The following is a 23796-nucleotide window of genomic DNA, read 5'->3' on the forward strand; positions in this document are numbered from 1 at the left end:
GCATGTGCCGCTTGATTAATTTATCAGAGAAAATTCAGTCGAACAAATGTTCATCAGGAGTCAATCTATTCAGGGCCATCACGAATTCGGGAGATTCGCAACAGTGATGATTATTTAACGGTTCGATTATTTTTAGAATTGATAATATCGAATATCGACGAACTTTCTCTTCCACGTTCTTGAAAAGGACGAGTTAGCTCGTCGTGAATGATCACGTAGAAAACACGTTTACGCGATATCATCGGAATATATTAATGCGTATAAAATATCAATAAGTCGGCATACGTTGACATTTTTAAAAGCAGCCTTCCCAAAGCTTCAACTTTTTCCCCTTTTTTCGACACGTCTGGTTTTTTCGCAAATGACGGTCATCCGAGAGCGAGCTCGTTAAGAGCGGACCGAATGTCATCGAAGACGAAGCGAGCGTTATATGACATACGTTCGGTCGACGGCGCGATCGTTAGCCGGGCCCCAACCATCTTTGGTGGCAGTAATACCGAGAAACATCGGAATGTCCCATTTGAGGTGCGCGCCCATATTTGCACGCGTGTCTTGCATTGTTTCGTGGTATCTCGCTGCGTAAAAGTACAGTTCGGCTCATAATGCAAACAGCGCTTGCCGACGTAGCGACTTGCTAATGTACCTGCCTCGCTCTCTTACAATTTCATCCTTTAACTACGCGACCAAAGCGACACGGTTGAGAGATCCGGGATCCGTCCTGGTGAAGATGATCATCGTGAAAGATCTTGCGATAGGCTACCGCCTAACATAGGGTGCTTCTCGGCAAAAACCGTTCAAGTGTGAGGAGATAACGAAATTTCGAATTTAATTTCTTATTTATACGCAGTGAAAAAAACCTGGCGTTAAATTTAACACATTTCACGTGTCCCAAACGGTTCGCTAAAATTTTCGTGTTAATCTAATACAAGGTGAACTTGTTGAGAAGTAATTGAAAAATTTCACGTTTAAAAGCAATATGTTAACAAGATGAATATGTTATTTTAACATTATACTTATTACTTTTTAACATATTTTTTCATATTAAATATAAAAATTTCATTGAACCGTTTTTACTGTATATAATACAAAATGTTTTACCGGGTAGACTACACGAGAATTTGATTCCAACAAATCGAAATGGTATTACGAAAAGTATGAATTTTTAAACATTTTTCTACATAAGAATGGTAAAATTTAGGGGGGTCCATTTACGACGAGAATCGGTCTTGACATCATTATGGAGAAACAACATAAAGTTCTATCACAGAAAATGCACTTTCGTTAGAAGAAATGCGAAGCAATATTTAGAAATAAACTTTGTATTTAAGGCAACTCGGCAACACGGTCTGCTTTATGATATCCAATGATACGAGACGTAAATCTTAGACGAGAATGCAAATCCTACCCGATCCCGACAGAGTCATATGGTGCGGGCGACGATATTCGCAGAATCGATGAGGCACGGACTGAATTGACGTCTTTCGCGCGCGTGCGCGGATAGGATATAAATATAGAAAAAAGAAAAAAAGAAGCGAGCGAGAACCGAGGCAAGAGATGTCTAACGGCACGGCACGTTCAAAGCGACCGCTCGTGTTTGAGGATCGCACCGATATTTGCCCAACTTATTTCTTGTCAGCGTTGTTAGCAGACTTTACACTCTCTTTCTCGCTTCATTCGAACACAAATCTACGGTCGCGCACGCACGTGCGCGCCGCTGTACACATACGCGTTGTGTTACTAGTTGCCCCCTCGGTATTGTTGCCGTGCAATAATACTTTGTAGTATTTTTGCACGTTTCGGAACACGTTTCGCGAACAGAGAAGTCCCAGAAAACTCGTCCACGATTAGACAATTGAGAAAGATTCGAAAATGATTTCAATTAAAATCACTCTCAGATGGCGTAATCGTTTCTCTTTATCGTATATATTATTTTATATTCCGTCTTCATGTCCTGCCGCCTGCCGGTCGCCCGGTCGTTGCACGGCGAAGTGAGGTGTTTTGTGTATTTTGGCGCTCGTGAAGCGTGCGCGGCGTACCTGCTCGTCACAATGCCGAGGGAGCTTGAAAAGTGTCGAACGACAAAAGCAATTAAGCCATCGATTCTCAAACACAGATAACGAACGGGTGCCACCTGCCCTCTCGCTCCCTTGAAATCTAAAAGTTCCGGCTGTGATTCCGAGATACCGATCGTCCCGACTCGCACACCTATTGCAACACCTTTTTACACGTTACTAATAAAAACATTATACATTGCCGTGTGGCGACACTGTGAACCTCGAGGAGACAGACTCGGGAATCGAACGGACCGGCTCAAAAATATCCGCCATTCGGCAAAGCTATGATTAATCCTTTAAGGCTCAGTGTACATAATAATGTACATCAACTTTGGGTCTTCCCCTAATTTCGTCTCTTGGTAAAATAAGTTTCGTCGATGTAATATTAATCCATACTAATTGAAGCTAAATTCTCCGTCCTATAAATAGCGTATTTTCAGTCGAAAATCAATACCGTGTATCGCGTGCAAAGTGACGCTCGGATTTAGGATTACTCCGGTATATATACGTCGCATCTAAGGAAAACTTGATTTATCAAGTATCATTTGTTATGTTTAAGACAAATGAACTGTGCAAATAAAAACTATATTGTCTGCTATTATAAACCAAAAAATTGGAAACACTTAGCATCAAGTTATTTGTGAAAAAGTCCAAGTATATTTCTACTTATGAAAGTTTTGTCCGATGTCCTTCAACGACCATGATATAAAGCGGAAGACAAATGTTTCTCGAATAAAACCAATTTTAATATTTTCTCATTTTTATACCTTAAACGCCCAATGTCGTACGCACTCAGAAAATCATACTTCTCGACGACCAATTTTTTATTAAAACAAAACAACTTCCATCGGGAACGATCTTTAAGACGATCTTACAAATTACAAACTATTATAAATTACAATTGTACGCCAATGGGGAATCGATGTGTGAGCCTTGAAGGGTTAACCGTCAACATCGGCAGCTTCGCTAAACTGGGATAATTGGACGAAAAATTAATGAAAAAAAAAACGCGGAAAAAAAGAGAGAGAGAGAAAGAGACAGAAAGGGAAGGATAAATCAAGCCGCAGAAGTGAAAAGGACACGACGCCGACGCTCTCAGGCCGCGAAGCGAAATGGCGAGAGCGGGAGGTTGTGTTCGTTAGGTTCACGGAGGTCAGACCGTAGGTGATCTGGCCCGAGGGTACGAACCCGGGGCATGTAGACCGGAAGTAACGTCACACCCGCGTGGCTCTGAATGCGCATACCGGATGTGTGGCATCGGCTCCCCATCAGAACCATCAACATCACATTCACAATTCCTGCACATCGCCGGCCGCCTCGTCGCACATCGCGTCACATCGCGCACCCGCGTCTCCGTGTCTCTCGCACGCACGCACGCACGCATGTGCGCACGCACTCATCGCGCGCGCGCGTTTCTCTCCCCTCCTACTCTAGCAGCGATTTTTTAACAACTCGCGCGGTGAGGCGGTGCGAGAATAATAAATCAAATGGAGGAAATTATAGAATGGTAAGCTCCGAGGGATGATAAATAGCGTTAATTACATATAAATTGTATTTCGGACAACAATAGCATTCTGCGAACGATCAGTTCGGAAGATTGAAGATCTCGAGAGCGATTTTCCGAATCCGCACCGTGATTAAATATATTGTCGTTGCGCAATTTTGCGTACCGAGGAGAGGCGACCCGCGGTCGGTATCAATTAGGCGGCGCTTAACGGTAGTTAATGAAGATCGAGGAGACAAGAACTGACCTTTAGTTATGTTCAAGCGAAGTCGTTCCTTTTCCCAAGATGCGAAGGAGGCCTCCAGAGCCTCGGTCATCTTCTTGTTGGTCCCAGGTGTTAACGGCGGCACTTGCGCCGGTATATCTGTAAACAAGACAGACCGTTCGGTTAATTCCGCCTTCAGTGCAGTACCTTAGGATTTAGAGGACCCCGAATCTCCTATTCTTCACGGAGTTGGCTCGGGGAAGCTTCTTTCGAGAATCCCGGGAGAACGTACGCGGAGAATCGCGCGATTTTCGTGAATCGAGAACCTTCCTCTCGCTCGCTCCTCGCACACTTATCTCGTCCGCTCTCGTGAAGCGAGATGCGAGTGGAAATTCATGGAAATTACATATTCGCTCTCGCGACACTCGAGGCGCGCGAGAAATGGTTCCCTCACCTGTGCAATGTTACGCGGTGTGTGTGTACGTGCGATAATGTCATTCCCGAAGTAACTAATAATATATACCGAGAGAACACACGCCGGCTGGATCAAACAGAACTGGCGGTCACCCTCCCGACAAACGAATACCGTATTCGCGTCCGTATATGACGAACGAATTACGCGTTGACGCAACGATAAATTACGCCGACGTGGACGACGCTCGGCCGCTCGCTCGCTCGCTCGACGTAGGTCGCGATCGTCGAATCCGCTAATGGCTCTCGTTGCAGTAATTACATTGAAATTTGCTCGGTCGGCGCTCGGTCTCGACGAATTTCGCTCGTCCGAGCGGAGTTCCCTTTCTTTTTCATTCCCGACGTAGCGATCCGTTTAGAACAAATCGCAGTATCGAGGCGGGCAGGGTCGGCCGGTCGGTCGTTCATTCGTTCGTTCGTAGGTGATACCTGTCGGCGTTTCGAGCGAGAGGCAACGAGGTAAAACGGGGGATAGAAGCGGAGTTTAAGCGCGCTTCTCCGTGTGTGAGAAGGCAGGTTAATGTTGCTTCTCACAGGCGCGCGCACACGCGCCTGTGGCAAGCCGCCTTTATGCCTCGCGCCTGTGTGCGTGCACGTGGACGCGCGCGCGCGCGTTTACGTGCATGCGTCAGGTGTCGCGCGGCTACCAGCTCGGGCACGACGGGCACAACGACGACGAAGCGAGCGAAGGCGATGCGGCGAAGGGGGCACGCACAACCATCTTAGATAGCATCGTCATAAAGAGGGGTGCAACTGCCGGGCAGGCAGGTGCAGGTGCATCGTCGTCGTCGTCGTCGCCGTCGTCGTCGTCACTTCGCTCGCTCTACGACGCGCACGCCAAGGCAAACGAGAGAGAGAGAGACGCGCCTTATGGCATTCGTGCGCGCACGCTACTTTCGCGATCTCGCGCGTTTCTCTCTACGAACGCGAAGTCGCACTTCGCGTAACGAAGTAAGGACGTTCAAGCAGTCGACCGGAGAACCTCGTGCACTCCCGAGTCGAAATTTCGGTTCTATTTTAAGTTTAATTTCGTTCTGCATGCGGAGAACCGATTGTCTCAACTTCTTGGTAAGTTTTAGCCGAGACAGGTACACAGATTGAACGGACCAATCAACAACAGCCATTGATGTTTACTTAGCAAATACCTGTCAGGTAAATCCTACTGAGAAGTTGAAACATCGGTCCTGAGTCTTCAAAGGTCTTCTACTGTGTTCCTTCGGTGCTTACAAGTGGGGACGTTATTGCCGTTTTCTCTCTTTGAAGACTTAATGTGGAATTAAAATTTCGACTCTGGAGGTCTCGACTCCCATTTGTAGCATTAAAGGAGCACTTATTGCTACAAACAGGGGCTTATTTCCGTTTCCCCACTTCTTTAATGTTTAACATTTCGACTCAGGTTTTAACGGATTTTTGGGTTTCTATCGCGTTTCTACACGCTCGAAAGGAGATAGTCTGTCATGAGCTGTCTTCGGGTTTTTAGTTTAAAAAAATTGTAGATTACGAGCTTATCCGTACGTCAGTCGTTACCTCGGAGATAACATCCCGTCGTCGTAGTCGAGCAATGACGAACGAATGTCTTGGCGCGCATTGGACGCCCGCGCGCGCGCGAGACGACTATTGAAAATTCACGTGCCAACGGCCAACGTGAGACGCGCGTAGAATTTCAAAGGGGCGTACAATTTCGCAGCAAGAACGACGTCTGCGGACGATGCTCGCGCGCTAGATGCTCCACACGCACAATCGACCTCGCGCTTTGCCCTCGGATCGAGCATTTCGTATTGCTGAAATATTTCACGCGATCGCGCTGCGTGTGCTCGATAATAAATACCCCGGTTTAAGTATACTCCCGTCGGTGGATAAATATTTGTCGAATATGCCTTCAGAAAGGGCTATAGGAGGAAAATGTGCGGATGTCGTCGCACGGGAAAAAAGGGATGAGCTTGCATAGCGAAAAACTAGCTATACGTATAGCATAACAGAGATTTCGTTACCAGACTTAATTTTTACCTGCGGGCTTCTCGCGTTCTTCACGACGCGCACATACATTCTGTTCTCTTTCTATTCTGTGCGCGATATCAAATATTTCAATGCGTTTATATACGTTTCCCGGCGCTACCTTTTGTGTTATCGAGAACGAGGATTTCGTCTGAAACGACCGCCTGAATCGTTTAACACGTTCGCTCGACCACGTCGATTTCTGCCTTTAATTCACGACTCGTGAATACAGATGCAGATTCGTGAATACATCTGCATTATGCAGATGGCGAGTTAAGTGCATAAGGACGATAGTAAAATTTCTGGGTATCGTTCGAAAACCTCGCGGCTACGCCACACACACACACACACACACACACACACACACACACACACACACACACACACACACACATATATATATATATATGGAAAGAAAAGAGCCGCTGTAATATCGCCACGTCGCGTTATAAATCAGGACCCGTTGTATTCGTAATGTATCATTTGCATCCCCGAATCTAAGGGGAAGAGATCGCGATATCACGCGTACAACTGGCAGGTGTCGCCAGTTGTGTCGGTGTGTCGAATTAACGAGTTTCCCTCTTTTTCTTTTTTCCTTTTTTAATATAAAACCCACTCGGCTTGCGCAATCGGCATCGGTTCGCTCGATCGACCGATGAGTCGGACGACACCGAGCTAAACAGAGCGCGATCGTTATTTAATCGAATGGAAATTCAAAACACCCAGGGTTCGCGACCTAAATGGCATTTGACCCGACACGATCAACATAAATTTGCATAGTTTGCGTTACTTGCGACCGGTATAACGGCTGGGTACTCCTTCCGAGCAATTAATGTCGATCGATAAAAATATTTTCTGTATTCGGTAACCTTAATTCGCTTAAAATACCTATTTGTAGTCGAGGAAATAATGAGGCGTATGCAATCGGCTGCGGATTATAGGGCCAATCTGTATATAGTATAAAAAAGATCTTTTTTATTCGTGGGCAATCTGTATGTAGTATAAAAAAATCTTTTTTATTCGTGCCATTTCATTGTAGTTGTAAAAAAAAAAACTACGTTCGTCCCTTATGCAACGCCGACTGGCGGACGTTTCGGTTGAGTTTCGAAAATGTAATAGCGAGTCGCCGAGAGTTTCGGGGAATTTGTAAAACGCAAGATACATCGATTTATCAAGCCTGAAATCGTAGTCTATATTTTGACTCTTGGTAAGGAAACATTCCGGGATTTAAGAATACAAAATCGCAAAATTGCTTCTATTAAAATTTAATGCGTGGTTCTGCATAATTGCCATAACACTCGATCGATTTGCGTCAACGGAATACAAATTACTATTTTCGAATGGAATATATCGCGAACATTACGATCGTTCGTAAATGTTCGCAATTCTAATTCCGTTGATCTCACGTAGAAAGTCTACATCCGATCCTTCCTACTTCCGCCGGAGTCTTTCACTTGCAAAACGCGGATTAATAACCGTACGAGATATCTTGTATTCTAAAATCATTGTTTCCTTACTTTATTAGCCGCGCACGTTATCCACGCTCAAATTTCCCCCCTTTTTTCTCTCGTTAATTATTCCACCTGGCTGACTAATATCGCAAAAAGATTGATAAAAATCTCTCATGTTACGATAATGATCGTAAAGATATGTGAGGTAGTAGGTCGGTGTTGATAAAACTAAAAACATATCAGACTGAAAAGTAAAACGGAAGCGCTGTGCTCGGAAAATGATATTCAATTCAAATTGAAAACATCCAACGCATCTAATCTTTAATCATTTTCAATAATAACCACGGCCTACGTAATGGATCTTCGATTTCCGGATAATCGAGTCGAATAAATGAGCTGCGGCACGATGAGTGAAGAGAGCAGCTCCGAACGTGACCCCGAAAACTCCCGTGGTTGTTTATAAGGAGATTTTTTTTTCTCTCCCGTCCATCTGGAATACGCCAGGGTAAGCATAACCGGCGCGAGGCACGTGCTACCAACGTCTTCTGGCTTATCCCTCTTTCCTCGACACCTCGAGAATACTCGGCAACCAAACAACTGCGGCAGCTGTTCCGTGGCGAACTGCGAGAGGAGAACGCGTCTCCAAAATCGTCGGCTGTTTTGTTTTTCCTCCTCGCGCCGAGAATTGTTATTCACCGCATCTCGGGACGCAGCGCGACGATATACTCGTCGACGACGAAGAAAAACGACAACGCGCGAGCGAGACGAGTGAAGCAAATCCAATGAAAGAGTTCATCGTTTTGCGAGAGCCCAAGGAACTGTGCTTGGAACGTTCCGAATTAACTGCGCTAGCCACATCGCGACGAATTAATTCAGTATTACTCGGCAGAAATCCTGGACTATATGTACGGAACGAGTCCTCGGCGGAGAAGGAAGAGGCGACCGTTTCGCGAAAATCAGATTGCTCGCGTAACCGATGTTGCAAATCGTTCCGTGATTGTTGGACGCAACCAACTGTGATGGGGGGGCGGTTGCCGAGGTGGTTTCTTGAATTTCACGAGAACCTCGTTCAAGAAGTGTCTATCAAGAGTAGGAAGACGTAAAGGAAGGACTTAGCGCGGGCGAGAGCCGCGGGGCAACCGTCGGTTGCACGTCGAACCGAGGGCGAACTACGAACGTGCAGGAGTGCAAGGCGAGCACGTGTTGGTATCGGCGCACCACCGGGCCCGCCTTTCCGTGGTATACACCTGTTGCTTCGCTCGGTGGCTCTCGCTCTCCTTCGCTTTCGTCCATCCATCGGCGTGACTAGGCTGTAAGGCCATTCATCCCGCACTCCCGAAGCCCTCCGGGGGGAAGTAAGCGGAATTCTATGCTCCTACGAGACGTACAAAATGCGACAGGCGAGCGAATCCGACAGGCGTGTTATTCGCGCGCGCGCGTCTAAATTACATCCGCGCGCGGATAAAATATCGCAGTAACGGACACTTTTGCGGTAGAAACGGATCGGTCCATCTTCGCGATGGTCGACAATGGAAAGCCGCGTTGATGCTACGCTCGAGACTCGATCCCGCACGCAGCCGAGGATGGCTCGCTAGATCGCGGACTGCGAGTGTACCGAGGGAAAGATTACAAAGACCGTCTGGTGTTTGTAATTATACGTTGAGAGAAAAGTATAGTTTTCTCCGAGTGTAACGATATCCTTTTTTTTTTATTTCCACCACCAAAATAGTAGCGATGCAATCGAAAGCCGCGTTGTCTCGCGAGCCTGCTCGATTCGACCGTCGCGGCCGATTTTTTCAAGCGCGTTAACATTCGTGGCCGAACGCGTAGCTGAAGAAACGGAGCGCGCTTTGTGTCCCGGGCTGATAATGGCCGCGCTCGGTCAGTAATGATTCAGGATACGTTATCGTTGACCGCGAATTATCATGCGCGGGGTGGCGAATGCGCGTGGACAAACCGAGATTATCAGCTCATTGAGGCTCGGAAAAATTCAAGGAGAGAAGCAGTAGAACTGCGATGGTAATCCCGAACCGGGATAACACAATCAGCGAGCGCTCGGTCGCCGGCGCGATAACTCTTTCACCATTTTAGGACCCAAGGGGTGGAGGGGAGGAGTCCTTGTTATACGAGCGAGCGAGCGAGCGAGCGAGTTGATAGCGCGCGATGCTAACAACGCGGTAACGTCATTGTTAACCGACGATTATCGCGAAACCGCGTGTTTCGCCGAGATAACACAGCCGGACAGGAGCGCATTCCATAATTAGCTATAAGTAATCTTCCATTGGCGCAATTCGTTGTCGCTCGTGCCAATTAATTCGAGCCGCCGGCGGTTTCTCTCGCGAGGCGCGTGGGTCCTGATCAACAATAGATACTTTAAGCCTCGAGAAATTGATAAGCAATCACGGTCGAATGTGAGGAGAATAGTTAATTGCGATTGGTCAATTTCTTCAAGCTTAAAGTTTTGAAATATCTATCGTGAACCGGGATTTACTCGAAACAACGGCAAAGAAGGATCGCTTCTTCCAACGTTTTTATCACCTAACAGATATTCGCAGCAAGATTTTCGCCACTAATACCTCCTCCGTGTACAAATGTAATCATAATGCCATCCCCTAATTGTCCTTACTGCAATTCGCGATTCGCGAGAAATCAACAGATCGAAGAACGCGCCGTTCGATCTCGGTGATTCAACTCCGCTTCAACGCAGCCCCGGGGGCTCGGGCATCCTGTCGAAACGGAGTCGACACGAAATCAAGCGAGAAATAAAATTCCGACCGAAAGACATTTATATATTGATATCTTCCCGAGTGAACAGGGAGCTTCAGAATGGAGACTAGCGTAAATCCCGAGGGCGAGGACAATGACACTTGATCGTTAAAATGGCTGGAAAGAGACTAAATATCTCGGAGCATTCTTCAAATTCCTCTCCTGCTACTGTCCGTCCCTCTTTGCATCAGTTATTAGTTATCACAAAGTCTGCTACACTGAGATAAAAGGAAGGGTGATAATAATGTGATAATAATGGTGATAGTGGCGGTGCGCACGCCATTGTCGACTTCCTGGGAGCCTGATGACAGCCAATATGATGACAGATCACAGCGGTCGACAGAAACACACACGCGTATATTACAATACGACGAGCGACGGCATTTCGCGGCAAGAATCGTGGACCACGATGTTAATTATCGCCCGGCAGCTGATTAAGCCGCTCCTCTCGCGTTGCCAGATAACGCGCGCGCGCGCGATTACCGCGAATCCGTTTTTATCTGGCTTCTGGCCTCTCTTTTTCTTCACGGAAAAACCGCCACGGCCTTAATTATCGGCTGATTGCACACGCCAACGCGCTTCCGAGCGCGAGTTAACGACGGTTGATGCTAAGAAATTATAAGCCGGAGCTCGAAAGCGCAAGATCGCGTACGCGAGATAAGGGGGAGTGGACGAACTCCGGAATTAAAGTCGCATCGTCGTCGAATCGTGATCGACGGCCGACAGGGCTCACGAGCCGTAATAAGTATATGCGGTGCGCGATGTGTGATTCTGATTATGTGTGAAAGTCGTATAAAAGCAACGCGAGACGCGATCGCGCGCGCGAAACCAGTATACAAGACCAATGCGCCGATGTTGCGCCGTGAAACTAGCGCGCAAAGCAATATAAAGCCAATATTGTAAGCTGTTCCGCAACGTTCGAGCTGGCCTCGATTTGTTGTACTCGCATTCCGCCGCGAATCGAAAATGTAGATACGCGCGTTCGCTCGCTCGTTTGCGCGCGCGCGGCCAAAAAATCGGATAATCAGATCCACTTGCGCGGCGAACAATCGCAGATCGGTATCGCTTCCGGTCATCAAGTGCGCCGCCGGGATCGCGGAAAAGTCTATCGACGCGGTGGTATCGTAACAAACGGTATTCCTTCTTCTTCTTCTTTTTCGCGGCTCTTCTCGCGCGAGCCGTCCACGCGCGGGAGAATGAGCACGCCACTTCGGGACGCACTCTATATGTCGGATTTTACGAGTTTCCGAGGGAGCTAAACAGCCGTCATTTTGAAACCGGAACCGAGATAACGTTCTGCAGTGGTGCGTTCGCGGCCACATCTTCGCCAGATGCGTGACTTTTTGATGTATATATATAGCTATAATCGGGTCAGCCGTTCGCTCGTCGCTGCGATGGACAAACACGCGAGTGCGAACGCGCCCCCTGGTTCATGTCGCCGAAGATCCCCCTCGACGTCCTAATTTGGGAATGTTCGCTTTCACGCAGATATTATTACGATTGCACTTGCACGTCGCGAGAAGAACGTTCGACGCGCGTCTATTCGGCGGTTGTACGGGACACTTTCAAATTTGCGGATTTTAGGATCCTTTAATTGTGAGTTGCCGAGTCGAGATTTCAGTTCTGCATTGAATCTATTTAGTTTCACGCTGTCCGGTCTTGTATTGTGTCCCCCCCCCCCCCCNTTTTTTTTCATCAAAGGAATATTATTATTATTAGTGTTCTTTTGATGCTGCAGGTAGGAAATTATTTTCGTTTTTTCCACATGGAGATTTAATATAGACTCGATGTGGGACTAAAATTACAACTCGGATTTTATTTTTCTTCGCTGAAATATTGATTCTATAGTTCGAAAAGTTCGGGAAAAAACCGTTTTTCCAATTTCTCTGCAGTCCTTTTCGACTTCTTTCTGCGACGAACGCGAAAGAAAGTATCTTCTTCAAGTTTCCTTCCGCGGAAAAATTAAAAAAAAAAAAAGCGTTCTTTTAAAATCGAAAATTTATTCATAATTAATATTTAACAATCAACGTTTTCGTGAACGTGAAACAAAATTGAAGAGTTCATAAATTTGTGATTTCACATACGCAACGTTGCAATTAACAAATTCTAATCCAAGATCTCTGCGGCTGAAGAGAGACGGTCGGGATTGCATTCGTGCAACAAGTTGCAGCTGTTCGTGTTTCACATGGGAGAAAAACCGCTTATTTCACCCGCTCTCCGCGAGTCGGCTGGCAATTCACACGAGCCCCGTTCGCAAAATTGAAACCCGCGAATAGCACCTAAGGTCGCGCAACTGGATCGATACGAAATTGCCGGCCGGTAATCAGCCGCGGCATGATTGACTGACTCTGAAATACGCGCCGATATTAATAGAAAGGCGTTTGGGGATGTGTAATATCTCGTTTTATGGTTTCGCGGTTTCGGTTTGATATGCGCGCCAAGTGCCGCGAATATATCTTTCTCTGGCCACCGTTGCGACGTATTTTCATTGCACAATTTTTCACCGTGCAATCCGTGATCAGAATTGCACGGCAATGTGCAGCTACAGAGAATCGTCAGAAATGAAATTGTAACGTCGCGTCACGGCGACGTTCCTACAGGCGTACTTAGGACTTCAAGCGCGAGGAGAGGGAAGGGGGAGCAAAATTTATCTTCACGCAAAACTTCTTTATATTAAAGTCAATCTTCGCGGACTTTCACGTTAACTGGCTTAATACTTCCTCTTCCAGCCTTTTCTTTTCGCGATCATTTTTCCGTACGCATTTAGCACATATAGTTCACGATTTTCCGACAATGTTGACCGCAACAAGGCTTTACACTTCTCTCAAAGCACCAAAAGACCTTTTAATGGTGCTCGTTATGCACGGTTGAATCGAGGAACATCCGGTGGTGAAATTGAGAAGTTTTTATTGTATTCACTTTCACAAGGTATCGTTAATAATACTTGGTCTTTAATTACGAAACATGTGCCGCAGTTTTCGGTGGAATATAAATTATATCGGTTAAATTTCTTCACTTTTACGATTTTTTTCATTATTTGTTTTTCCTCGGCAAAATTTAGGGAAAGCGAACGCTCCTTTGTCCCCCCTCCCCCTCGTACGTCCACAGACATCCTCGAAATTCTGAGGAAGAACAAATCATAATATCGCTGAAATACCGAGCGAGTAACGGACAGCCGAGCGCCGCGTCACTTGTTTTACGAGAGGAGTAATTTACGACGGAGGTAATTTTCATTAGCGCCAAGTTATTCGCGAATAAACGCAGTAGTTCGAAACCCGGGTAATTTCCTCGACTCTCTCGGAAGCCGGGGTTTCTTAAACTTGCGTGAATCACGGCTCACTTTTTAGAATATCATATCCGCAAATCCACGATACAAACATCCGCGATCCATCTAGCTTTGGTGAATATAAATAAGCGAGGAGGGCGGATAAATTAATTATTAATACCACTTTATGATTTACGTTATGAGGATATGTAACAAAAGTCTGTATCCAGCTTAAGTTTGTAAAAACTATGCAAAGTAACGAGCAGGGTTGCCACGGATCTGGGAAACCGGGAAAAGTCACGGAAATTTAAAATGCCAGGGAAAACCTGGGAAAATCAGGGAAGGGCATAAAAAAAATCTGGAATTTTGAACATCGCTCGCAGTCCTCTTGAATGCTCCCAACTGTATTCTCCTTTCCGATGCTCATTTATTTTTCGTCGGCCTGAATTTGCATTCAGGATTATATTACGTTATTAAATTTTTTAAATTCAAGTGTTGCTTCTAATAACATAAGCTATATCTCTTGCAGTTCCTGCTTCCAAAACGTTCAAGTTTAAGATCGCACGGTAAAAACATTTTGCACTTGTGTTAAGATCGGTCCTTGTCAAAATTTTGTGTTGAGTCGATATTCAACACAAGCGTCAAAGTAACATTTTCACACTTCAGCGTCAATTAACGTATTAATTTTGCGTTAATCTTTGGCACAAGATTCGCGTTGCTTTTCAACACGTTCATCTTATTATCAAATTACCACGAAAACTTGCGTGAACCACCTGGAACAAGCGGGTTGTGTTAAATTTAACGCGAGGATTTCCCAACGTGCGCATCGCTAATGGTAAATTCCCCACGGTCGTCGGCGAAAGTCGTGGAAAAGTCGGGGAATATCAAAATTCATTTTCTACCGCAAGCCCGAACGTAACTTAAAATTCCAGATTTTTTTGCGCGACCCATACCTTGGAAATCTCTGGGCTCCGAGGCGAATAATTCATTGAGCGACTTGTTTTCTAATTTACGCACGCGCGCGCGCGCGCGCGTACTGTACACATTCGTGCGCGCGTCAGCGTAAGCAGCGCGCCGGCGCGCTGCTTATGTCATTGCACTGACAATGAAAGTTAGAATCACCGTCTTGTAGCGTCGGTGTCTGCCGGTGTGTAATCTCGCCGCTTCCACGAAATGAATTATTGAAATACAACGTTACCGCCATTATTCCATTATGCCATGGTGCGCGGCGGCGCACCATGAAGCGCCTTCTTCGCGCAATTATTTGTAATCTCATTTAGCGGCGCGGTAGCGCCTTGCCTTAAGCGAATCTGCCGATTAAGTGTGGGACAAACGTTACGAACATGTGTTTTCTTTTTTTTTTAACACGGCTGTAACTGCAACGCGGGTCGCGCGACTCGAAGTTCAACCTGTGAAACGCCTTTTCACTTTCTCATTTCGCGCGCGATTATGCACGATAACCGTGACGTGCGGAAAATCCTGGGATACTCGAATGTCGGATAACTCGCGGGTCGCGGGATTGGAAAACGCGCGGAAAATTTTACGTTACTCTCTCGCGGTATCTCGCTTTTTCGTTTGCTTTTCTCTCGGGCGTGCTCGTGGATGGTCCGAACGTTAAAACGAAAGTTTAGCACGGAGGAAGGATCGAGCTCGCCGCATTTCATTCGTAGAATGAGCAGCGAAACAATAGCCGAACGATCGAGGCGCGCTTGATTTAATGGCAATTGAGTTCTCGGAATGTCTCCTAATGCGAGGCCCTCGCGAGCTATTTTTCGATCATTAAGTTCTAAACGACCGTTATAGAAATGTCTTCGGCTTTCGTTGGAGCCGGTAACAACAGTGGTTCGTCAGCGGCGCGAAAAAAGCGCGCAGCGCGTCGTTACCGCGGATATCGCGTTTACGGGTGCGCAGGAAAGTGCCCGCGAGTGGTTGCGCCGATAATGATTTAATGCCGCAAAGTTCACCATCACCGACGGTGATCGGCGGCGGAAATCGATCGGAAAGTGTAACGGCGGAAAAACGCCGGTCGTTACGTGTCGTTCCGTTTGCGCGCGCTTCGGCGGGCACATCGCGTAAACTCTCCCTCGCGTCTCTCCGCGTGAACAACGCGGCCGAATCTCCACGTTCGGTCGTCGTGGCGAGCCTCGATTGCAAGGAAACGTCGCGCACCTCGAGACATACCGACATAATGAATGGAAGTGAAAGGACACGACGATTAATAAGACACACACAGCGAGCATTCGGACCGAAAATACCAAACATCTCCCCGTTTATTATGAATTTAGACTCGACTTGAAAATCAGGCAAGTCACGTCGCAAACGTATCCACTGAGATGTAAAGAGTACACGTCTCTAATCTGGACATTTTTGTTGTTTTCATCCCTTCAAATATATCTTCAATCTCTCAACGTAGAATATACGTACATCGCGCATCGAATATTCGTTCATCGCGCTTCGAACGACTCTGATCGCGTTCTTTCGCGGAGAGAAGTCGACGGCCTCCGTCGAACGAAACGAGCGCGCGCCGGGTGGGGTTTTCTTGCTTTCTTTCTTTCTTTTTTCCGCGACAACGCAACGCTAATTCCCCGATCATTACGGCCGCGTCGTCGTGTTGTACTCGCCTCGATCGGATCGCCATTCGAGAGCGCGGGAATACATCCGAGCGTTCCCCGGCGTATAACGCTGTCGATATTAATCCAATATACGAATACCAGGAATACTTTGAATAGTAAGAGCTCTACTTGCGCGATACCCGCGCGAAGAAAACGGATCAAGCAGAAACCGGTTGCCAGGAAGTATCGTCGAATAGCAGCTACTCGCTGCCCGACAGATCCCCTACTTAAGGATCGCACAGGAGGCGTAGGAAACTTGCGACTACGCGAACTCACAGATGAACTTCGCCGCGATTCCGGATTTTTCCCGCGGCTCCTCTCTATTTTATTCACAATCCTCGGCGATATCCCCCCCCTCGGACGACCTACCTCGCTCGAGTACCGTTCGTACCCGCGTGAAATAAAAGATGTTCTCCGTCGTTTCTCGTGCGCCTCGTCCCTCCGCTATTTCCTAGGGACGAGGGACAACTCTTTCGTCTACCGGTGACGTAAACAGAATCGCCCGGTGAAGAAAATAATTTCAAATATAGCGCTGAGGTCAATTAAGGAGCCGCTTCCGCTTGATTATGTCATCTGGCAGATGTTTACAGCGTGTCGTACATCGATTTCAGAATCCAACTGATACTTTAGTAAACATATTCATATCTTCAGTCAACATATTTGCGTCTTATTTACTTATTGATTTATTCGGTTTCTTTTTCTTTCTTGCCCTCAAGTCACGGAACTGTTCGACAGTACTCTATGTTTCGGCAGTCTTCACTATTCGAATATTTTATATTCGAATATGAGTTCGAATCGAATCAACAGGGATTCGATTCAATTCGAACGATTCGCACTCCTCGGTGGTTAAGACGAATCGAAATATGAATATATCGTAGCGGCGAGTCCTTCCAACTGCAGGAAGTGCATGCGAGTAGCGCGCGGGACGCGGCTGATGCTCGTGCGAGCGACGTCCCGATGACATCTGTTACAATCTGTCGCGAACTAAGTCACGTATGCGTTAATCACGTTGGCACGATTATAGTGTCTCCAGTGTCAAAGTCAGGGTTAGTTTTCATCTCCGGAAGTGGAGCACGCGCGTGCGAGCGAGCGAGCGACTGAGCTGGCGAACACGGATCGCATTCATATTTCACCCCTTAACTACGATTGCAGGCGACACGTTCAAAAACGCGTTTGTCCTAAACTGAAAATGTATCAAATTTTGCAATTTTTCAAACATTTCGCGGATGTTTCATTGACGTTCTTTGAACTTGCACGTTATTCTTCGTCGTAGTATAATTTTTCTAGAACATCTTAAACGATTTGTAACAATATTTGGTAAGTTATTCATATTAGAAGATAAATGACAGAAAATATGTTACTGAAAAAAAGGAAGGCGATTTAAAAAAATCGAAGGATTCAACGAAACAATGCTCTCTCTCTCTCTCTCTCTCTCTTTTTATGTCGCTCTCGAGTTGCACTAATTTTACCGTCTTTCGGATATTCGCCGGATATTTAGGTAATCTTTCCCTCCTTCAAATGAATATTATAACACGTGATGCGAGCTTAGTGCCACCGCGAATCGCGAGTAAAACAAATGGATGAGTTCAGAGTGATTCGGCGAATTGCGTGGGATTCTCGCGCTCTGCCCGTCAAATACTGCGGTTTTCGTTACTATTTTACCCTGACGAAACGTTATTTACGCGATATTATTAATGAGATATTATATAAATAGATAAATATCAATCTCTCTTTCTCTCCCCCTCGTTAAACATTCAGATATGAGAAAGGCGTTACGTAACGAATTACAGACACGTAACGCAAACGGCGGAAATCTCACGGCTATCAGTTCGATTCTTATCGAATCGTCGTGTTAAATGTTTCTCTTTTCATTTCGGCAAACAGGACGAGCGTGTAATAATTGCAAATCACGGTCGACCTTACGTTCCCGGGAGTCTCCTACCTCTGGGCCTGCCAAAGGACTTCATGGCCTTGATTCCCATTCCGGCATAAGTGTCGCCGCCGTAATCAACGTACATGAGTGCCGATCTTGTGTAATCACTGCACATACACGTAGTCCCGGATTATCAGTGTCATTCGTCCGGTTTCTCCTTTCACGGGCGTTGCTCACGTATCTCGTTTACTACCGAACGCGAGTTTTCGCCCTTTTCTCTCTCCCTCTTTGTCTCTCGTATACACGCACGCGTTCTCTCTCTCTCTCTCTCCTTTCTTCTCCCTCTTAACGTCTCTCACGATACAAGCGCAGCTGTCCGCAACGAGAACATTCAAGCTGAAAGTACACCATTCAAGGCGACCGCGAGTTCTCGCCCCGGCTTCCGCAGCGTCAAACTCTCGCGCACACGATCGGTAATCACACGCGTAATCGACGACTTCGATCCGTCACTTCTCCTCAGGCTCATCGTCGACCGGGCAACACCGAGCGACTCGGCCTGCTGCAGCGAGAGTACCCGGTTTTTCCCGACGGAGAGTCGTCCGGTGTATCACCGTGTCACGTCGAGCAAGAACACGCACCATCAGCAAGAAGGAGAGTACAACTCGTCGCTCGCCGACGAAGACGATCGTCCCGCGCCATCGACAGGGACGGCGCGCGCGAATTACGCGTGTTTCGGCGCGACGACGGATCTCAGGTCGAGCGGCAGCCGGCCGACCTGTCAACCACGGTGGTCTTAACCCTCGCGAAGCGGTCACGTTGCGAGGAGGAGGAGGAGGTAGCCGGGAGAAGCCGAGGAGAGGCCCGGGAGGCTCGACGCGGCGCACTGGTCGACCGCGCGGAGCACGGCGTGTCCACCATGTGTTTGCTATCAATTCATAACTGCGACCCACGGGTTATTTCCGAATACCTGCTTGCGCAACCGCCTCGTCGCTCCGAGCCCGAGGATGGTGGGAGCGGAGGACGCGGCGAGTCGGCGTGGCGAGGAGATAGCTAGAGCGCGTATCTCGCGAGGAGGAGAGCAGGAGGAGTAAAGAAGAAGGAGGTGGGAGCGAGAGTCCGAAAATATGAAATCGCGTCGCGGTTCGGTCGTCTCTCTCTCTCTCTCGTCAATCTTTCGCGCGCGCTCTTCTCCGCGGAAGGAAGCGCGGGTCCCTCCGAGACGTCTCTTCTCCTCTTCGGGGCCGCCGTTATCGCTCCGCGCCGCGCGGTCGTAGTCGGCGCGACGACGTCGCGCACTCAATGACGATGCGTTTGCCGCCTCCGCGACACATATGCACACCACACATGTATACGTGGACAAGAAAGGGAGAGAGAGGGCGATACACTGTGCGTCGTCCTGGTGTCGCACGCTGAACGGAGGAGAGACAGAGAGAGAGAGAGAACGAAGGAACGAGCGAGCGAACGCATATACGCACTCACGCACGGCACGCACGCACGCACCGCCGCACGCCGCGCGAACGACTCCTCGTACTCAGGAGCGTGTTGCGTATCGCGGGCCGGATCGAGCCGATCCGCCGCTGCCGCCGAGACCACGAGACGATCTTTCCTTCCTTCGGCGCCAGCGGAGTTCGTTAAGCCGAAGCGCCACCGTCGGGCACGTACGACCGCGTTCCGCAGGTAAGTGCGTCGGGAGAGAAAGAGAGAGAGAGAAAGAGGAAGAGAGCGGGGAAGAGGGAGAGAAAGCTGCGGCGAGAGAGGAGAGTGAGAGAGAGGGACGAGGGGCAGAAACTTAGATGAAGAAGAAGAAGACGAGAGCAGGAAAGTAGAGGAGACTCAGGTCGGAGGAGGGAGGTGGAGCGCGAGAAAGAGGGGGATCGAGAGTAGCTGCGTTTCCTCAGGAGGGGAGACGGTGGTGGATTCGTCCCTGCGTCTCTCGCGTACTCGCGATCCGGCCGATCGAGCGGCGGAAATCGAAGGGGCTGCGAGAGACGGATAGAGGATGAATGAGGAGAGCAGCTCTCCCCGAGCGAGAGGAGGATCGCCGAGTAGTCGGCTTCTTCGTCGTGGACGTCGTGACTCGGTGTCACGGATGGCTAGGTCGCATGACGGCCGCGCTGTGTGTGTGTGTGCGCGCACACGGGTGCCAGAGGGATGAGACGGAAGGACGGAGGAGGAGGAGACGGTGGCGGGTAAGGGACACCGGTTTATTATAGGGGAAGCGTGCCGTGGATAGCGGAGTCGGAAACTGTGGGAGGGGGAGAGAGAGAGAGGGAGATATAGGTGGGCGAGTTGGTGCGGAAGCGGAGGAAAGGAGGAGCGCGCGAGAGGCCGAATTATGCGAAAAGAGACGTAGAGACCCGCCGCGGGATTCCTGATACACGCGAGAAGTGTCGGCGGGGCACGCGCGCGGCAAAGGGAAGCGGCTAAGTGAAGGCGATATTTTCAGCCGAACGGAACCCGCGCGGGGAGAGGGGGCGCGTATTCGCCCGGAGGCGCGAGTACGGAGACAAACCGCGCGCGATCGCCGAGAATAACCGGGATGTGTTTTTGCGAAAGACAAAAGACACGTGAAATCAAAGGAGAGGAATATAATAACACGAGAGAGAGAGAGAGAGAGAACGCGCCCGGCAGGGATCATCCGCGCAGAGGATACCCAGGTGGAATTAACGGAGCGATAGAGAGGAGAGAAAAAGAGAGAGAGGAAAGAGAGAACGTTGGACGCATGCATGCACGCACGCACGCACGAGCGAGAGAATGAGCGCGGGGAAACGATAGGAACGAGCGAGACCGACGACGGAACTGACGGGAACGTGAGAGGGAGACGAAAAACACTTGACTCCCTACCACGCGGCACACGCACCGATCCGGCGCGACAGCGGCGCGGCGCAGGCCTGTCCCTCACTCGCCCCTCTTCTTCGAGTTTTATGAATGAATACTCTCCCGTCACGCGGCGAACCAACACTGACGCGCACACTCGAACCGCGCGCGCTGTCTCTCCCTCTTCTCTCTCACCCTGACGCTCTTTCTGCTCCCTTCTCAACCCCTCCTCACCCTCCCACCCTCCTCGCTATTTCTCTCTCTCTCTCGGCTGTCGAGTTGCGCGTACAAGCCGGTCGACGCGAGTGTGTCGGTGACGTGCACGTACACGGCCGAGTCCACGACGACACGTGGGCACGCGAGTAAATACCGAGTTGGCTAATACACGGGCGCAGGTCCGCCGCCGTCCGTTCCTTCCTTCATTCGGCCGGTTCGTTCATTCATGCCCGAGCCGCACGCTTTAACTGGTAGCTCACCTCGACCGTCCCGAGACTCCCACCTCTCCGTGGCGGGCGGGCGGGCGCGCGCGCGCGCTCGCTCGGATCAGATCTCTTTTCCGTTCGTCCGTTCGAAACGCCGCCGCCCGCGTCGTTGACGTCACGCTAGATGAAGAAACGAGCTGGCATTTTCCGAGAATGACTGCAGTTCCTTGCGTGACCTTCTTTCATCAACGGATCAGATAGTAGGGCGGACTATCTTCCCGACCACGATGACCTTCGCGCAGCGACACGAAGGGCGGGCGGCGGCGGTTGCTGATCTATCTCGTTGAAGGAGGGACGCGAAAATGTAAAATGTAAAATATATGGAAATTCGCCCCGCTGTTGTGTTATCGAGTCGTGTATCTCTCTTTCTCTTTATTCTAAGGATGTGAAAAAATCAGTTACACGGAGGTCTCCTCTCTTGCACTCGCTCGTAAAAAAGGGGTCTTCCAGTCACCGTTGCCGGGCCGATTAATAGAACGAGGTGGAGAAGTGGACGACGTTTCCATGCAACTTCGACGCTAATCGAAGCTTCTTTGCGTTTCCTGTAACGGCATTCTCTCTTCATGTGTGTGTGTGTGCGCGCGTCGTGTTGACGATTTGTTAGTATCTCGAACGCGATATCACAACAAACATCGATTATCCAGGGCACGACGACGGTCGATCGCGTCGATGCGTTATCGCGGGCAATGCGTTAGAGATAAATTGAATCATCAACGAATATCGCGCCGAGCCTCTCTGTGCCCGGAGTGTCTCGCCGCCGAGTGCAACAACTTCCGGAGTAACGACGTGCCCCCTCCCCCCAGGAAAGATGACTCACCCCACAGTCGGCGCAGCAGCGTTTACGGAAAAATCAATTTACACGCAACGCGGGATCCACGGATTCGCTCGATCGCTGCGCGACAACGCGATCGGCGCTCGACTCGTGCACGACAAACAACGAGGAGCGTCGTCGTCGGGACGGTCCAGGTTTTTTCACCGGCGTTCGCATCGGCGCGGTAGAAACGCGGATGTCGCGGGCGCGCACTTTACAGCCTCTTCGCCGGCGGTGTAATTGACGATAAAGCAGCGCGAGCTGTAATTACACGTTACCAACGCAAACACTATCCCCGGTAACTTTCCTCAGTCGCCGGTTCGCAGCCGTCGCGAGGGGCCGCTCGAGGATGTCGTGCGTGTGATTGATGAAAAACTCGCTGCCCGCGGCTTCGCCAGCTTGAAAATTTCCCGCGGCCGGGCACTTCCGGCAGGTACGGTCGCGGCCATTCATAAGTTCGCCGCCGCCGAACGCAATGAGAGACGTTCACTCCTCTCGCTCGCTCCCGCCGTCGTCGGCCTGTATGTATCACGCGACTTCTCTCTCGTACGCGCTGTATAATTGTACGACTTCCCCGATGCGCCCGTCTTCGGTAACCCTTTTCTCACCGTCCTCCTCTTTTCCTTCCTTCCTCCTCCTCCTCCTCCTTGTCGCAACCGGTTACACCTCATTGGTTTCGATAAATTTACCGGGAAACGGACTGCCGGCGACTTTGGCGTGGCGCGGTAGGTCGGTTTCTAATCGTGGACAACAGGTGTTCGTCTTACGGGATCCAGATAGCCGTCTCGTTAAGCGTCACCACGCTTGCGTTATTATTGCATCGCTCGATTTATCGAAAGGGCGCCGTTGTAAAAAATGCCGGAACCAGACTGTCACCGCACGCAACGCGCGTTTCCCTCCTCGCGAAACGTTTGCGGCGGAAAACAGGCTCCCGACTTCGGTTATTTATGCAGGAGCGGTGACGGGGCGGCGATAATAGAAACGCTTTCGTGCGATTTCGTATCGACGGGACTTTTACTCGGGCCGTCTCTCCCGGGGAAAATCCGGATTTCGAGATTTTTCCCAAAGATACCCGATTCGATTAACATGTAATTACAATGTTCCGCGCGCAGTTCGAGGCTAAACTCGTCGGAGCTCGTTAATTCAGCCGGACCGTTGGGAGAGCGTGTATCGCGCCGGCTACTCGGCATCGGCGCTAATTGTGTAATTAATAAATCACGCGAAGCGCGTCGTTGATCCTCATTCACAATCCCGACGACGACGAGAGGAGTAGGGGGTGGGGAAAAGAGGCGGCGGCGTGCGCGCGTTAAGACACCCGGAAGTCCCGGGCGCGCGAGAAAATCATTATCGTCGATTAGCGTCGCGGAAATTGATAAAGCGTTGCATCATCGCAGGCAGGAAGGGGGTAGGTACGATAGCCGCGGAAATAATAACAATACGACGCTTGTGGGAAGCTCGCGAGAAGAGAACGTGATGGACAGAGCCGCGAG

General features: G+C 49.1%; 1 protein-coding gene across 7 annotated transcripts in view; it reads right to left on the reverse strand.

Annotated features, from left to right (window-relative positions):
- Positions 1–23796, reverse strand: part of LOC106741401 (ETS-like protein pointed) — a 125304-nt gene that overhangs the window by 37782 nt on the left and 63726 nt on the right. For 5 of the 7 annotated variants that reach the window (XM_014613394.1, XM_014613398.1, XM_014613392.1 and 2 more), the window contains one exon: positions 3806–3922. In XM_014613394.1, coding sequence (XP_014468880.1) covers positions 3806–3922 — 117 coding nt within the window. Of the gene's footprint in view, positions 1–3805; positions 3923–18265; positions 18980–23796 lie in introns of those variants that run through there. The other 2 variants (XM_014613397.1, XM_014613396.1) reach the window with 2 other exon arrangements.

This window comes from Dinoponera quadriceps, unplaced genomic scaffold, assembly GCF_001313825.1.
Source record: "Dinoponera quadriceps isolate SergipeBrazil2010 unplaced genomic scaffold, ASM131382v1 scaffold405, whole genome shotgun sequence".
Taxonomy (NCBI): domain Eukaryota; kingdom Metazoa; phylum Arthropoda; class Insecta; order Hymenoptera; family Formicidae; genus Dinoponera; species Dinoponera quadriceps.